The sequence below is a fragment of the Triticum aestivum genome, chromosome 6A, assembly GCF_018294505.1.
Source record: "Triticum aestivum cultivar Chinese Spring chromosome 6A, IWGSC CS RefSeq v2.1, whole genome shotgun sequence".
Lineage (NCBI taxonomy): Eukaryota > Viridiplantae > Streptophyta > Magnoliopsida > Poales > Poaceae > Triticum > Triticum aestivum.
In genome coordinates, this window is record NC_057809.1 from 184,694,520 (window position 1) to 184,713,448 (window position 18,929).

The following is an 18,929-nucleotide window of genomic DNA, read 5'->3' on the forward strand; positions in this document are numbered from 1 at the left end:
GATAAGACAATTCCTGATGTCTTCGAGATGCTAAAGGCTGCGGAGGTAGAAATCAAGAAGGAGCATCAAGTGTTGATGGTCAACAATACCACCAGTTTCAAGAAGAAGGGTAAAGGGAAGAAGGGGAACTTCAAGAAGAACGGCAAACAAGTTGCTGCTCAAGTGAAGAAGCCCAAGTCTGGACCTAAGCCTGAGACTGAGTGCTTCTACTGCAAAGGGACTGGGCACTGGAAGCGGAACTTCCCCAAGTATTTGGTGGATAAGAAGGATGGCAAAGTGAAAGGTATATTTGATATACATGTTATTGATGTGTACCTTACTAATGCTCACAGTAGCGCCTGGGTATTTGATACTGGTTATGTTGCTAATATTTGCAACTCGTAACAGGGGCTACGGATTAAGCTAAGATTGTCTAAGGACGAGGTGACGATGCACGTGGGAAATGGTTTCCAAAGTCGATGTGATCGTCGTCGGCACGCTACCTCTACATATACCTTCGGGATTAGTTTTAGACCTAAATAATTGTTATTTGGTGCTAGCGTTAAGCATGAACATTATATCTGGATCTTGTTTGATGCGAGACGGTCATTCATTTAAATCAGAGAATAATGGTTGTTCTATTTATATGAGTAATATCTTTTATGGTCATGCACCCTTGATGAGGTGTCTATTTTTACTAAATCTTGATAGTAGTGATACACATATTCATAGTATTGAAGCCAAAAGATATAAGTTTAATAATGATAGTGCAACTCATTTATGGCACTGCCATTTAGGTCATATTGGTGTAAAGCGCATGAAGAAACTCCATGCTGATGGGCTTTTGGAATCACTTGATTATGAATCACTTGATGCTTGCGAACCATGCCTCATGGGCAAGATGACTAAGACTCCGTTCTCCGGAACAATGAAACGAGCAACAGACTTATTGGAAATAATACATACTGATGTATGCGGTCCGATGAGTGTTGATGCTCGTGGAGGGTATCATTATTTTCTCACCTTCACAGATGATTTGAACATATATGGGTATATCTACTTGATGAAACATAAGTCTGAAACATTTGAAAAGTTCAAATAATTCCAGAGTGAAGTGGAAAATCATCGTAATAAGAAAATAAAGTTTCTACGATCTGATCGTGGAGGAGAATATTTGAGTTACGAGTTTGGTCTTCATTTGAAACAATGCGGAATAGTTTTGCAACTCACGCCACCTGGAACAGCACAGCGTAATGGTGTGTCCGAACGTCATAACCGCACTTTATTAGATATGGTGCGACCTATGATGTCTCTTACTGATTTACCGCTATCGTTTTGGGGTTATGCTTTAGAGACAGTTGCATTCATGTTAAATAGGGCACCATCGAAATCCGTTGAGACGACACCATATGAACTGTGGTTTGGCAAGAAACCCAAGTTGTCATTTCTTAAAGTTTGGGGCTACGATGCTTGTGTGAAAAAGCTTCAACCTGATAAGCTCGAACCCAAATCATAGAAATGTGTCTTCATAGGATACCCAAAGGAGACTGTTGGGTACACCTTCTATCACAGATCCGAAGGCAAGATCTTTGTTGCCGAGAATGGAACCTTTCTAGAGAAGGAGTTTCTCTCGAAAGAAGTGAGTGGGAGGAAAGTAGAACTTGATGAGGTAATTGTACCTTCTCTCGAATTGGAAAATAGCTCATCACAGAAAACTATTGACCAACTAGAGAGGAAGCTAATGATAATGATCATGAAACTTCAGATCAAGTTACTATTGAACCTCGTAGGTCAACCAGAGCATGTTTCGCACCAGAATGGTACGGAAACCCTGTTCTGGAAGTCATGTTACTAGACCATGACGAACCTACAAACTATGAAGAAGCTATGATGAGCCCAGATTCGGATAAATGCCTGAGGCCATGAAATCTGAGATAGGATCCATGTATGAGAACAAAGTATGGACTTTGGTTGACTTGCCCAATGATCGGCAAGCCATAGAGAATAAATGGATCTTCAAGAAGAAGACTGACGCAGATGGTAATATTACTTTCTACAAAGCTCGACTTGTTGCGAAAGGTTTTTGACAAGTTCAAGGAGTTGACTACGATGAGACCTTCTCACCCGTAGCGATGCTTAAGTCCGTCTGAATCATGTTAGCAATTGTCGCATTTTATGATTATGAAATTTGGCAAATGGATGTCAAAACTGCATTCCTTAATGGATATCTTAAAGAAGAGTTGTATATGATGCAACCAGAAGGTTTTGTCGATCCAAAAGGTGCTAACAAAGTGTGTAAGCTCCAGCGATCTGTTTATGGACTGGTGCAAGCATCTCGGAGTTGGAATATACACTTTGATAGTGTGATCAAAGCATATGGTTTTATACAGACTTTTGGAGAAGCCTATATTTACAAGAAAGTGAGTGGGAGCTCTGTAGAATTTCTGATATTATATGTGGATGACATATTGTTGATTGGAAATGATACTGAATTTCTGAATAGCTTAAAAGGATACTTGAATACGAATTTTTCAATGAAAGACCTCGGTGAAGCAGCTTATATATTGGGCATCAAGATCTATAGAGATAGATCAATACGCTTAATTGGACTTTCACAAAGCACATACCTTGATAAAGTTTTGAAGAAGTTCAAAATGGATCAAGCAAAGAAAGGGTTCTTGCCTGTGTTACAAGGTGTGAAGTTGAGTCAGACTCAATGCCGGACCACCGCAAAAGATAGAGAGAAAATGAAAGTCATTCCCTATGCCTCAGCCATAGGTTCTATCATGTGTGCAATATTGTGTACCAGACCTGATGTGTGCCTTGCTATTAGTTTAGCAGGGAGGTACCAAAGTAATCCAGGAGTGGATCACTGGACAACGGTCAAGAACATCCTGAAATACCTGAAAAGGACTAAGGATATGTTTCTCATTTATGGAGGTGACAAAGAGCTCGTCGTAAACGGTTACGTCGATGCAAGCTTTGACACTGATCCAGATGACTCTAAGTCACAAACCGGATAGGTATTTTTATTAATGGTGGAGCTGTCAGTTGGTGCAGTTATAAGCAAGGCGTCGTGGCGGGATCTACGTGTGAAGCGGAATACATAGCTGCTTTGAAAGCAGCAAATGAAGGAGTCTGGATGAAGGAGTTCATATCCGATCTAGGTGTCATACCTAGTGCATCGGGTCCAATGAAAATCTTTTGTGACAATACTGTTGCAATTGCCTTGGCAAAGGAATCCAGATTTCACAAGAGAACCAAGCACATCAAGAGACGCTTCAATTCCATCCGCGATCAAGTCAAGGAGGGAGACATAGAGATTTGCAAGATACATACGAATCTGAATGTTGCAAACCCATTGACTAAGCCTCTCTCACGAGCAAAACATGATCAACACCAAGACTCCATGGGTGTTAGAATCAATACAATGTAATCTAGATTATTAACTCTAGTGCAAGTGGGAGACTTAAGGAAATATGCCCTAGAGGCAATAATAAAGTTGTTATTTATATTCCCTTATATCATGATAAATGTTTATTATTCATGCTAGAATTGTATTAACCGGAAACTTAGTACATGTGTGAATACATAGACAAACAGAGTGTCACTAGAATGCCTCTACTTGACTAGCTCGTTAATCAAAGACGGTTAAGTTTCCTAACCATAGACATGAGCTGTCATTTGATAAACGTGATCACATCATTAGAGAATGATGTGATTGACTTAACCCATCCGTTAGCTTAGCACTATGATCCTTTAGTTTATTGCTATTGCTTTCTTCATGACTTATACATGTTCCTATGACTATGAGATTATGCGACTCCCGAATACCGGAGGAACACTTAGTGTGCTATCAAACATTACAACATAACTGGGTGATTATAAAGATGCTCTACAGGTGTCTCCGATGGTATTTGTTGAGTTGGCATAGATCGAGATTAGGATTTGTCACTCCGATTGTCAAAGAGGTATCTCTGGCCCTCTAGGTAATGCACATCACTATAAGCCTTGCAAGCAATGTAAATAATGAGTTAGTTACAGGATGATGCATTACAGAACGAGTAAAGAGACTTGCCGGTAACGAGACTGAACTAGGTATGATGATACCGACGATCGAATCTCGGGCAAGTAACATACTGATGACAAAGGGAACAACGTATGTTGTTATGCGGTTTGACCGATAAAGATCTTCATAGAATATGTAGGAGCCAATATCAGCATCCAAGTTCCGCTATTGGTTATTGACCGGAGATGAGTCTCGGTCATGTCTACATAGTTCTCGAACCCGTAGGGTCCGCACGCTTAATGTTCGATGACGATCGATATTATGAGTTTATGTGTTTTGATGTACCGAAGGTATTTCAGAGTCCCGGATGAGATCACGGACATGACGAGGAGTCTCAAAATGGTCGAGACATAAAGATTGATATATTAGATGACTATATTCAGACACCGGAATGGTTTCCGAGGTGCCTCGAGTATTTACCGGAGTATCGGGGAGTTACCGGAACCCCCAGGTGGTTATTGGGCCTCATGGGCCTAGTAGTGGAAGAGAGGAGGAAGGCCAAGAGGTGGCGCACGCCCCCTAGCCCAAATCGAATTGGACTAGGGGGGCAGCCCCCCTTTCCTTCTCTCCTCCCTCTCCTTCCCCCTTCTCCTAGTTGGAATAGGAAAAGGGGGGCGGCGAATCCTACTTGGAGTAGGATTGCCCCCCTTGGCGCGCCTCCTCCCCTTGGCCGGTCTCCTGCTCCCTCCCCCCTTTATATAAGTGGGTGGGGGCACCCAAAAGGCACACCAAAGTTTCTCTTAGCCGTGTGCGGTGCCCCCCTCCACAGAAACACACCTCGGTCATATCGTTGTAGTGCTAAGGCGAAGCCCTGCGCCGGTAACTTCATCATCACCGTCACCATGCCGTCGTGCTAACGAAACTCTCCCTCGGCCTCAGCTGGATCAAGAGTACGAGGGATGTCATCGAGCTGTACGTGTGCAGATCACGGAGGTGTCGTGCGTTCGATGCTTGATCGATTGGATCACGAAGATGTTCGACTACATCAACCGCGTTACTTAACGTTTCCGCTTTCGGTCTACGAGGGTACGTGGACACATTCTCACCGCTCGTTGCTATGCTTCTCCTAGATAGATCTTGCGTGATCGTAGGATTTTTTTTTTGAAATACTACGTTCCCCAACACATACGGATCTGAATGTGACAGACCCGTTGACTCAATCTCTCTCACAAGCAAAACGTGATCAAACCTTAGTACTCTTTGGGAATTAATCACATGGCGATGTGAACTAGATTATTGACTCTAGTAAATCCTTTGGGTGTTGGTCACATGGCGATGTGAACTATTGGTGTTAAATCATGTGACAATGTGAACTAGATTATTGACTCTAGTGCAAGTGGGAGACTGAAGGAAATATGCCCTAGAGGCAATAATAAAGTTGTTATTTTATATTTCCTTATATAATGATAAATATTTATTATTCATGCTAGAATTGTATTATCTGGAAACTTGATACATGTGTGGATACATAGACAAAACACTGTGTCCCTAGTAAGCCTCTACTAGACTAGCTCGTTAATCAAAGATGGTTAACTTTCCTAACCATAGACATGTGTTGTCATTTGATGAATGGGATCACATCATTAGGAGAATGATGTGATGGACAAGACCCATCTGTTAGCTTAGCATGTTGATCATTCAATTTTATTGCTATTGCTTTCTTCATGTCAAATACATATTCCTTCGACAATGAGATTATGCAACTCCGGGATACCAGAGGAATACCTTATGTGCTATCAAACATCACAATGTAACTGGGTGATTATAATCATGCTCTACAGGTATCTCCGAAGGTGTTTGTTGGGTTGGCATAGATCGAGATTAGGATTTGTCACTCTGAATATCAGAGAGGTATCTCTGGGCCCTCTCGGTAATGCACATCATAAGCCTTGCAAGCAAAGTGACTAATGAGTTAGTTGCAAGATGATGTATTACGAAACGAGTAAAGAGACTTGCCGTTAACGAGATTGAACTAGGTATGTGGATACCAACGATAGAATCTCGGGCAAGTAACATACCGATGACAAAGGGAATAACGTATGTTACGGTTCGACCGATAAAGATCTTCCTAGAATATGTAGGAGCCAATATGAGCATCCAGGTTCCGCTATTGTTTATTAACCGGAGAGGTGTCTCGGTCATGTCTACATAGTTCTCAAACCCATAGGGTCTGCACGCTTAACGTTTGATGACGATTTTGTATTATATGAGTTATGTGATTTGGTGACCGAATGTTGTTCGGAGTCCCGGATGAGATCACGGACGTGACGATGAGTCTCTAAATGGCCGAGAGGTAAAGATTGATATATAGAACGATGGTATTTGGACACCGGAAGTGTTCCGGGGGTACCGGGTACATATCGGGTCACCAGAAGGGGTTCTAGGCATCCCCCGGCAACTACATGGGCCTAATGGGCCAAGAAGGGGACAGACCAGCCCCTAGGGGGCTGGTGCGCCCCATGTAGGCCGAAATAAAGGGGAAGGGAAGAGGGGAAGAGATAAAGGAAGGGGAGGGATTCGGCCTCCACCTTCCTTCCTCCCTCCTCCTTCCTCCCCCTCCGGGAATTATGGTAGGTGATACGTCTCCATCGTATCTATAATTTTTGATTGTTCCATGCCAATATTCTACAACTTTCATATACTTTTGGCAACTTTTTATACTATTTTTTGGACTAACATATTGATCCAGTGCCCAGTGCCAGTTCCTGTTTGTTGCATGTTTTTTGTTTCGCAGAAAATCCATATCAAACACAATCCAAATGGGATAAAAAGGATGGAGAATATTTTTGGAATATTTGTGAAATATGGGAAGAAGAATCAATGCGAGACGGTGCCCGAGGGGGCCACGAGGCAGGGGGGCGCACCCCTAACCCTCATGGGCCCCCTTAAGGCAGTTGATGCTCTTCTTTGGCCGCAAGAAAGCTAATTTTCGGAGAAAAGTCTGGGCGAAGGTTTCAATCCAATCGGAGTTACGGATCTCCGGATATATAAAAAACGGTGAAAGGGCAGAATTCCAGAACGAAAAAACAGAGGGAGACAGAGAGACAGATCCAATCTCGGAGGGGCTCTCCATGCCATGGAGACCAAGGACCAGAGGGGAAACCCTTCTCCCATCTAGGGAAGAGTTCAATGAAGAAGAAGAAGGGGCCCCCTCTCCCCCTCTCTTCCGGTGGCGCTGGAACGCCGCTGGGGCCATCATCATCACCGCGATCTTCACCAACACCTCTGTCATCTTCACCAACATCTCCATCACCTTCCCCCCTCTATCAACATCGGTCCACTCTCCCGCAACCCGTTGTACCCTCTACTTGAACATGGTGCTTTATGCTTCATATTATTATCCAATGATGTGTTGCCATCCTATGATGTCTGAGTAGATTTTCGTTGTCCTATCGGTGATTGGTGAATTACTATGATTGATTTAATTTGCTTGTGGTTATGTTGTTGTCCTTTGGTGCCCATCATATGAGCGCGCGCGTGGATCACGCCATAGGGTTAGTTGTATGTTGATAGGACTATGTATTGGAGGGCAAGAGTGACAGAAGCTTCAACCTAGCATAGAAATTGATGCATACGGGATTGAAGGGGGGCCAATATCTCTTAATGTTATGGTTGGGGTTTACCTTAATGAACGTCAGTAGTTGCTGATGCTTGCTAATAGTTCCAATCATAAGTGCATAGAATTCCAAGTCAGGGATGGCATGCTAGCAGTGGCCTCTGCCACATAAAACTTGCTATCGGTCTAGTAAAGTAGTCAATTGCTTAGGGACAATTTTGCAACTCCTACCACCACTTTTCCACACCCACTTTACTAACTTTATTGCTTCTTTACCTAAGACAGCCCCTAGTTTTTATTTACGTGCTCTTTATATTCTTGCAAATCTATCCCACAACACCTACAAAGTACTTCTAGTTTCATACTTGTTCTAGGTAAAGTGAACGTCAAGCGTGCGTAGAGTTGTATCGGTGGTCAATATAACTTAAGGGAATATTTCTTCTACCTTTAGCTCCTCGTTGGGTTCGACACTCTTACTTATCGAAAGAGGCTACAATTGATCTCCTATACTTGTGGGTTATCATAGGGGGGGGGGAATAGGATTAGGGCCCCAAGTAGGATTCCTCCTACTTGGGCGCCCCCTTGGCTGCCCCCTCTCCCTCCCACCTATATATATGAGGGGGAGGGGGAGACGCCTAGAACACAAAACAATATCTGTTAGCCGTGTGCGGCCCCCTCCACAGATTATACTCTCAGTTATATTCTCACAATGCTTAGGCGAAGCCTTGCACGGATCACTTCACCATCACCGTCACCACGCCGTCGTGCTGAAGGAACTCATCTACTTCCTCGGCACTTTGCTGGATCAAGAGTTCGAGAGACGTTATCGAGCTGAACGTGTGCAGAACTCGGAGCTGCCGTACGTTCGGTACTTGAACGGTCGGAACGAGAAGAAGTTCGACTATATAAACCGCGTTGTCAAACGCTTCTGCTTTCGGTCTACGAGGGTACGTAGACACACTCTCCCCTTCTCGTTGCTATGCATCTCCTAGATAGATCTTGCGTGAGCGTAGGAATTTTTTGAAATTGCATGATACGTTCCCCAACACCCCTGCCTCGTCCACTCCTCCCCGTCGATTCATCACTCCCCGGTGATTTAGTCAGAGTCACTTGTCGGCTCCGCCATGATATTTTGGCACACCTTTACTGATCGGCTATTGGTCAATCTAAACTAACAATGCTTGCATATATTTAAAAAGGGTTCTTGAATCTCAAAAAATCAGCACTTAAAAAATTCTTGCGAATTTTAAAATGTTCATGAATATGAAAAAGTATTCATGAATTCGCAAAAATGCTGGCAAAATTTTAAAATGTTGAGCAATCTTACCTTTTCTTCAAAACTTCAGAAAATATGCATCGATTAAAAAAATGTTCATAAATTTCAAAAAATATTTTCATTATTAAAACATGTCCACAAATTTGAAGACTGTTTGTGAATAGGATCTACCGTTTTATTGTAGACCGTTTACCCTTTTTATTTAGGGGGTACTTACCCCCATTTTCTTTGAGAGAATAGAATGTAGACCTCTGACCTGGGCTTCAACCTTGATTCGGCCAGGGAACGACCGGGTTATTTTTTTCGAAAAAAAGAGCTCCCTCTCCAATTTTCATTAGAAGAAACCACAATGTCTTTGGTTGCAGCAAAGTAGAACTAAAAGAAGCTACGCAAGAGGCGTGAGCTTCCGCGAGAGAAGGAGCCTCCCCCCTACTCCCAGCAGCCCAATACGACACGCCTCACCCTAGCACAAGCACCAGAATGTTAACCCGAAGACGATAATGGTGCTCCATACAACAACATTCAAAAGCGCCACAAGTACTTAGTTCATTACAGAATCCAGACTAAGATAACAAAGCAGAAGATACAAAAAGAAGAATCTTCATCTCCCAACACGAAGGAGCCGTGGAACAGCTTCACCCTGGAATCCTCGACGCCCCTGCTCTCCAACCGTGCGCCGCTATGAAGACCTCCTTCGCAACCTGTTCAACCTGCCTTACGCCCACTTTCATTCATTTTATTTTTTCTTAGTTTTTCTGCAACACATTACAATCATGCAACCATTTAATGATCATGCTAACTGGAACGCAGGGATCGGTAACCCTGCTATTATCAAACACAACTTTGTTTCTAAGTTTCCATAATGTCCAGAAGATAGCAGAAAACCCAACTGTCATAAGATTTCTGTCACTTTTATTAAACTTTCTGATCCAGATCCCAAACAAGTGTTGGATGTTATCATGGATGTCATGCATACCAAACAAGCATTTCATGGCCATCCACAACAATCTTGCAATCGAACAATGAAAGAACAGATGATTAATATCTTCTTCCCTCCCACGAAATGAACATTTACTATCTCCAGACCACCCCCTTCTAATCAAGTTATTTTTAGTTAGAATGCCCCCTCTCGAAGCGAGCCACATGAACACTTTGACCCGAGGGGGCATTTTAACTTTCCATGAAAGTTGTGTGGGTACTGGGTACCTTTATTTTTTTTTGAGACATAGTTCTTTTTTTGACGGTATTTTGAGACATAGTTGTGTGGGTACCTGAACCCAGCTTGACCCGACCGGGCCTTTTATACCTGGCGTGTTTTGTTTTTCGAATTATATGTGCCGTGGGCTGAAAATTATTGTCTGCGACCCGGCCCAGGGAAGTAGGAAATCAGACCCGGGTAGCAGTTCGACCTCTATCGCCTCGCCGCCGCCCTGCACCCCTGTCTGTCGGCGAACCGGTGAGGACTCCGCGCCCCTTTCGCTCGCCGAGCTTGCTGCACCGCTCGCCCGCTCGCCTCGCGCTTACTGGGCCCTGGAGTTTGTATCTTCCACTAGGGACCCCAAGCGTGATATCCCTCCCAGGGAGGCGCCAGTGGCGAAGGCCATGGGGGCGGAGCTGCGGCGCGACGACATGGCGGAGGCGGCGGTGAAGCCCATCCGCGACTCCGTGGCGTTCCGGTTCGTCGAGCACGTGCTCCAGTCCGTGCGGATGGTATGTACCCTGCACTCATGTAGCTCTGCATTTTTGGTATGAGTGTTGTGAGACCGGGGAGGCCGAGGAGTAGGGGAAACGCTCCTTTTGTTGCTGGCTCGTCGGCCTCAAACGTTAGCGTTTTACAGCCGGGATTGCATTCGCTGGTAGAAATAGACTCTCAAGCTTCCACTGGTACTTTTATTCTTTGTTCGCTGGCTTTGATTTTAGAGAACTCGAGTTGGAGCTGTGGATGGCTGCTGGTAAAATTGGTGTTGGTGCAGCTTTTAGAGCTGTTGCTTTGGACTCCAAATTCCTAGTGCAGATCCCCCATTTGAGGGTGGGTCGCAATCGCGGAGCCGGAATAGCTTACTACGGCACTTCATATCATAAATCAATCAAGATTATGCACATTGAAAAACCCCTTAAATCAGTAATCCTATTGGAAAACCTCTCAGGCAACAAATGGTTCAGCACTTCAGATATGGTACTATATTAAAGAATGGATTTGTTAATTCTCATCTAGACGAGGAATAACAGAGTATCATCTAAACCTTACACTATCAGATTAATCAAATAAAAAAAGAAAATAAAAAATGCGCACAAAACTTCGCGTAAAATCAAATGGCGTAAGAGACTAAGAGTTAGATGTGACTTAATTAATTCTCATCTACTCCTCCGTTCCAAAATAGATGACCCAACTTTGTATTTTGGAACGGAGGGAGTACATGAGAGTTAGCCACTCCCATTAAAGAATGCCTTGAAACAGATAGAAGACATGATTTAAAAAATTCGAAGAGGTGACACTTAGCTAATAGTAATATTAACTTTAACATAATAACCAAATGTGAGAACACTTTGAATATGAGCAATGTTTAGGTCGTTGGAATGCTTAATGTTCAATTTGATGGTGACTGGCCTTTTAAAATTTAGTTCAAATTGCTGTTGTTACTCTGTGGAAGTCAGAAACAAGTAAACATTGTAATTTGATATACAGCTCGCATCTTCTTCCCTGGGACTGCTCGGGCAAAGGCAGGGCATATAATGATCATAAAGGTATCCTTCCTATGGGGAGAAGATGTGGGATTCTAGGGCCTTATGGAGTTCTGGACCCCATGATGTACCGTGCTCACTTCTGTTGCGTGTATTGAAGTCAATTTGGGGAACCAGGTGCTTGTATCTACCCAACATTCAGGGCATCTGTTGTGTAATATTGAAATCAATATAGCAAATGCATTCGCTTATCATCATTTATAAATAATGCATCTCTTTAGAATAATATTGACACATCTAGTAACGGGTTCAAGTTCGAAATTCAAGGCTGTTATTGACGGTGAGGGAGACTGCCAGATGGATGTGCAGTGTGAGTGTTAGGGAAATTGGAAGGTGATTATTTTCCTATGGATGCAATTTTGTAATGCCATTGTGGGTTAGGCAGCAAGGTGCGTGTTATTTCTTCTATTCATACCTGAAAATCACTTCGGAGCTTCCAGACGTTCCATTTTTCTGCTGGCGAACAGATAGATTCATTCGGCGTCAGACATTACCTTTTCTAGGTTTTTAGAGAGTACTTGTTATTTCTATAGATATGCATTTTATGGAGGACTGCCATAAGTCCATAACCGACTCGCTAGATAGAATAATACGCATGTTGTTTATGGACATCATTTGAAGTTCTTTCCTGTTCTGACTGCTTATCGAGCATCTCTTCAAGCAGATCTTATTGCTGTATATATGCATTCTACCAAGAGTGACTGTCATACCATACTAGCTAGAGATACAACCTAAAGTACTGTTGTCCGTGGGCAATTTATGTTGTGTGAAAATCCGTTCCTGTTTTGACTAAGCTTATCGAGTAATTCACTCTTCAGCTTGATCCCATACCAAGAGGAGTCCATGGCGGGCATGGTTTTTCTTGGGTGGCATTAATCAACAATATATATTTCAAGAATGCCTTTCGAACCATTGACACCCTTGTCTTTGATTTAGGATCCGTTTCTAGTTGACCCATATGACATGGATCAATATAATAAGATGGTAAGCACTCTAGACACTAGCAAGAAAAAGACTCCTGATGAAGAGGCTTTGTATGTGGTAAGATATTGATCCTGTTTTCATCCATCTACCATTTTTGTATTTAACATCGCTTCTAATAAAATGCACATATTGCCTATTTTTCCAGACGACTTGAAGGCATTGTCAGAAGCAGTATCCAAAATAGACATCACGTACCATCATTTGCTTTTGAACAATGTAATGTCATATTGAGTACTACTCTTGCATCTCCGTTTCGTTTGTCGAGTTACTTGGATCTCACTAAAAACATGCATTTCAGATGTTTACCATCCGCATCTGGTACTTGCAAAGAGATACATTGGATGCTTTCTTAGACCTAATAACCAGATTGGTATTCTTCTAATTGCACTTACATTATTTCCTGCATAATCTGCTTATGGCTGTCTGACTAATTGATTATTTGTCCATCCAGGCTGCAGTGGCAGATCAGTATCTCAGAGAATGTTTGCAGATGCTTGTGAACAACTTTACTCCGCCTCTTGTTCAACGCAATGAGCTGCCTAGATGGGCGGTTTCAAGGAAGAAGGATATTTTTTTTCATCTGTGTGAGAGTTTGAAAACAATCTCCGATACTGTACCCTTAGCACCAAGGATATTAAGGGATATAATAGATCGGAGTATGCCGAAGTTATTTGATAACAAAGCTGTACGTGTGGACACTATTGTATCATCTGTTTGCATAGTAATCGTGTTTTATTTTATGTCTTGCATTTCCTTATTTGTGTGAACTCCTAGGCCAACAATACATAAATGCTGAAAAAGGATCTTGGTCGCTCCAGTTCACCTGCCAATTAGCGTTAAATCTGCAGATCCTACACGCCTACATTTTCGATAATTGCAGATCTTTTTAATGCCAACGCCGACTTGTTATCGTTTAGCTTCTGTATGTTTATGTGAAGGTCTTTTCTGTCTTATAAGCCTCTTCTATATCAAGTGGTAGTTTGCATCGTGCTACCTTACATCAGCTTTGTGTTGACAATATATGATTCCTAATTGTGTCACTTATACATGGAAAAGTCAACCACCAACGTTGTTCATTATTTCATAGAGCACTGTTTCTTATGTCTTTGCAGAAGATGGTCTCGTTTGTCGAATGCATGTTGGGGCTAGATACTGACAGAATGGGGGACCTTATTGGGGCTACATTGCTGGCGAAAGTTGTGGATCTACTTACGGAGTTGGATGTATGCTCATTCTTTGTGTCGCCACTGTTTTTTCTATCCTGCAACTAATTCTTGACATTTGTTGATTGGTGAACTTTGCAGGTTAATATAACCTGGGAAGATATTATTCAAGGGGAGCATAACAAAGGTATATTTGAAATGGAGCTTGAAGATTTGGATGAGGATGAGGATGGCCTTGGACAAGCGGGAACAAAGGTTCATGCATTGTACTTAAAACTTATGCCTATCTAATTGTGTAGCATTAATAGTGAAGTTGCTGACTCAGTACTCATTTTGTCGGCTAGGTCCTTTTTGGAGGAAATGCATGTGCCGAAAAGCTTGACAGTTTAATGGTTGTTGTATGCGAGCACCTTAAGTCATGTGCGGAGCGTGGGTACCTCGATAAGGTGAGTATGTACTATGCACTATACACTGCTCTTTGGAAAGAAAAAGACTGTTAATCATATTTTAGTACCCGTAACTTAATTCTCCTACTCCATCCAGTTCGCGAGTAAGTTTTGTTTTGAACATATCTTCAGTCAAACTTTTAAAGCTTTGAACCATGTTCACCTTGGTAGTTTCGCTTTGGGACATGACCATGTTCACCTTGGTATTTTCGCTTTGTGACTGCCAATATTTAGAGTGGTTACTTGAAAACCATATGTATATTTGTCTCGAAAAGTAGCTCTAGAATGTTATAGTTATCTTGGGTTTTATGCATAAACCCTATTACTCCCTCCGTAAACTAATATAAGAGTGTTTAGATTACTAATATAGTGATCTAAACACTCTTACATTAGTTTACAGAGGGAGTACAAATTAGTTGTCAAAGTTAAAATCTTGAAGAACGTGTCAATGTAAAAAATGCCATCCTTTTTGTGAACTTCATGGAGTAGTGCAAACAAGGAAATATAACTGTTGAAGCTGATTGATATATATTTTTTAATCTGTCATTTCTCACGTTCTGGTTCGAACTGGTCAGGAATTTGACATTCTGAAGACTATATTTCGAGCATCTGTGCTGAGGGTGCACAGATCAAAATTTTGCCAGGTCAGGATTGGCTTGTATCTCACTTTGCTTTTCACTTCACCTTCTTATATTTTATCCTATTGTTGTAACTTTGCAGTTTATCATGTTCTATGCCTGCTCACTGGATCCCAAAATCTGCGGTCTTGGATTTGCTTTTTTTCTTACCGACATTTTTTTGAACAAGGAAGAGGATCCAATTTCAAGGTATGTCTTAGCATGTGAGGAATACATTGTATGATCACAGCTTACTTTATATGTTGCGATGATTCATCGATTCTTTGCTTTGTTGCCATACTTTGCTTTAGTCATGTTTGGCAAGTTTGATAATCTTGTGACTGGTGTTTGCATTGTGACAACAGTTGCGTCGAGACATGTCTCTCTATCAAGTTGCCACAATTGTGGCAAGAAATGTTTACACAGACAATTCATGCACACACCCGTCATATTTTCTCTGGCTACAGTCAGTAGTATATTCTGTTATGATCCCCATTTATAGCATAAGCTCGTACAGGTTGAAGAAATGCTAATTACCACTCATGTTTTGAAATACAGAATGTCTGCAGTTTCGTATGTTGGAAGCTATTTGTCTCGGGCAAGGTTTATTTCCGCTGATACGGTTCTTGGCATACTCAAAAAGTGTGTAAAGGAATTTATCTCTCTGTAATTTGCCTGATGTTCTTCTCAGATCTAAAATCATTGTTATTCGCTTTACCCAGATTAGTGGATTGGTGCGATGAATATTGTGTCCTTCAGAACAGAGGGACCACAGCCAATCCGAATCATCAAATATTTTACGCGACCTGTCAGGTTAGTTATTCCACCATATTCTTTTTACAACATCGAGGTTTTCGGGTGGTGGTGGGGGAGTCGGTGGGTGGGTATGTATGTCTGGGCACTGGACCAAATTCATTTGTTAAATCGTGGGGGTATGTACATTTAGTGTTGGTTTCATTTTTGGCATCATACTCTCTAAGCACTTATTTTCATATTTGTAAATCTGCAGGCTGTGATGTATGTCCTTTGCTTTCGCTTGAGATCTATTATGGATTATCCGAATCTTAAAGCACAGCTTTTTCAATTGTCTTTTGGATTTATCTTGAACCACCGACTGGAACCTCTAAAGGTCTGTATGACATGCATTCTGTGTCACCTTTGATAATATGCTCCCTTCACATATCTCCATGAGTGGCGCATTTTGATGTTTGGTGTCATTAACTGGGAAATACCATGCTATGTTGGCGGTTCACGTTTTCTTTTGTTATTACTAGGTGTGCTTGCCTTCAATAGTAAACGAGTTCCTGAGACAGGCCAAGGATGCCGGATTATTCGCTGCATCCATGTATTCAGCAGCTGAAGATGCAATCGAATCTGATTTGTCCAGGGCTTTTGGAGGAATCAACAGACTTGACACCTTCTTCCCATTTGATCCTTACCTGCTAAAAGAATCAGACAGGTTTGCTAAAAGAATCAGACAGGAGTACTTTTGAAACGTATTACAGCGGCATTGAACCACTGCTCTTTGCATTGTTTGTGCCATGTGGATTATACAGTGTCTAGCAAGCCTTGTTGCTGCTGCTGTTGGACTTTTCTTAGGTTTCAGAACTATTACTTTGACAAAAGCTGTTTGGGATTTCAGTTTTTTTTTTTGAAAGTGGATTTCAGTTTCTGTTATCTGTATCTTGAGAAGAGTTTCTAGTCATCCTCGTTATATTAATTTTTGCTCTGCTTGTACCTGCAGATACATCCGTCCAAATTTCGAGTTCTGGTCCATGGTCAAGACGACATACAACAACGACAAGGACGATGACGACGATGAGCTGCTGGACCTTGATGCCCCTGAAATGAACGTGGGCAGCTTGGACGATCATGTCGAAATAGATATCAACAGCGACGACGACGAGCTGGAGTACTCGATGAACAAGATGTCTATAACCCCGCACCGCTCCTCCTACCACGGGATGGCCGCGGACGGTGGCGATGCTGGCCTCAGCATGCCCGCGAGGATCAGACCTTCGGCGAGCCCCCCGTCACGGTGGGCCATGTCAGGCTCACCGTAGGTTGAAGAGACATCTGAGCCGAGTGTACAACTAGGGCATGCCTATCAAACTGATACGGGGAGCTTCCTTTGGTAGTCTGTGTAGTAGGGTTAAACGGCCCATTCAATTCGCAATGTATTCAAGCCCAAGCAAGTACTCCCTCCATCCCATAATGTAAGACATTAGTGTCAGAAAACGTCGTACATTATGGGACGGAGTAGTAGTACATATATATTTTTTGGGGTTGAAAGTGTAAGGGCAGATGTTGCTAGAAAACGCTAGTTGTTGAGTGGCTGTGAGATTGTATATACTGGTGACAGCAGTGCAGTAGTAGGTCCTGTTGATTCCTGTTACGTATCTTCATCTTGTAAATGGAAGAGTGTAACACGTCCTCCGCAGCCGGCTCCTGCAAGCTGTAGGTGGAAGAGAAGCCCCGAAATCTTCCGTGCTCCCCGCCGCCAGCACCGATCAGCAGTTTTTTGCTACTGATTGCAAGTGGCAATGATAAGCTGCCTGCCTGTCTGGTTAGCGCCACTGCTTTGCGGTCGTGTTGAGCAGTCTCCCCTTGCCCATCCGTATCTTTTTCCTTGGAGCCAGTGGTGGACACCCCAAAAGAGTGTTGTCTGTGTATACACATCTCATCGTAGCTAGCTAGCTTTTCTCCGATGCGAAGCGTACGTGGTCGACTTCACGTCAGTGTCTAACAAGAACACCACCTCCCGGCCAATACGTCCGTGATCTCTTGAGGTTTGCCTGCCATGTAATGGCCGGTCTTGACTAAATTGTCCAAACTAATTGTCGAAGCTAATAATAATAAGGCACAAGTGCTCTGGAGTGGAAATTAGCTAGACAATAGCCACGTGGTGGACTAAAGAGACAATACTATGTTAGAGCAACTTTAGCAGATCCCTTATAATCTTGTACCGTGAAATTGATTTACAGGGTGGAGTAGGACATGGGACACGAGGCGCCACCATCTCCCGTGCCTTACTCTTTCTCGTCGAAACTCATGACATCGACGTCGCCGGTCGAGGTGAGGTCCACAATAGGATATACCCCTCATTGCCGGAGCCCGACACCTCCACGACTTGGTTGTGGTGCCGGGGAATGCCGGTCATCCATAACGGCTCTGCGGCGGCGTGTGACCCCACCTCCGCGGTCTTGGCCGCGAAGATTGCAGCTGCTTCCCGCACCCTCTGCCTAGCACGGCGGCAAGTCGCACCATAATACCAGACGGGCTAGGACCATGCATGCCACTGTTTACATCCGACTCGGACCCCAACGTCGCAGGGAAGATGTACCATGGGCGATGTTCATCACACATAGTTTGTTGCTACCGTGTGCGGTTGGGGGCTTAATAACACCTATTTGCACTAGTACAAGTGTCATCACACAACCCAACAATTAAGTTTAAACTAAATCAATACTCAAAGAAGCATGCCAACATGTCACCGAATATCAAATCAGTTAGTTACTAAACTCCTAGTCCACGTGTATGGACCAATGTATATGGACAGGAAGAAGCTACGTACGTGACCAATTGTGTCATGCGTGACACATGAAGAATGGGAAGTGTCAACGGGGTATCGTGCATGCTTTCATGCTCGGCCACAGGATTGGGAATAATTAATTAAGTGAACTCCCCTCTAGAAGATCACATAATTTTTAAAGCAATATACTAACCTGCAGATGCCATCTTTAAAGGATCATCGCAGGTAGATGCTTACTCGGGGAGTATGTATTCCAGACAGGCAGGTGACTTGGCTGCAGCTAGTCCATGTCCTTTCAAGATGCCAGGGTTGTTTCTTCTAGAAGCTGACCCCCTACTTGGTGCATGGCCTCTATGGATGATCAGGCAACCGGCGTCACCCTGTTATTTTATTATTTCTTTTTTCTAGGAAACCTGCTGCGTATCTTTATTGATTTTTTTTATTAAGGGTTAATGGTGGCATAATAATGATGTTTCATTTCTAGAATTAAAAGGGTACGTAAGTGTGATTGATAAGGTGGCGTGCTTCTGATTGGTAGTTTTTCGGTGGTAAATAAGCAAGTTAT

At 42.9% G+C, this 18,929-nt stretch overlaps 1 protein-coding gene across 1 annotated transcript; it reads left to right on the forward strand.

Moving 5' to 3' along the window:
• Positions 1–10,260: 10,260 nt before the first annotated feature.
• On the forward strand, positions 10,261–17,235 carry LOC123127205 (RNA polymerase I-specific transcription initiation factor RRN3). Its single transcript, XM_044546784.1, has 16 exons — positions 10,261–10,336; positions 10,434–10,590; positions 12,559–12,663; positions 12,752–12,822; positions 12,905–12,976; positions 13,058–13,291; positions 13,719–13,829; positions 13,911–14,024; positions 14,114–14,215; positions 14,791–14,859; positions 14,936–15,042; positions 15,391–15,474; positions 15,555–15,645; positions 15,842–15,961; positions 16,107–16,291; positions 16,577–17,235. The coding sequence occupies exons 5-16, from the start codon at positions 12,905–12,907 to the stop codon at positions 16,893–16,895; spliced, it is 1,608 nt and encodes a 535-aa protein (XP_044402719.1). The 5' UTR covers positions 10,261–10,336; positions 10,434–10,590; positions 12,559–12,663; positions 12,752–12,822; the 3' UTR covers positions 16,896–17,235.
• Positions 17,236–18,929: the final 1,694 nt, after the last annotated feature.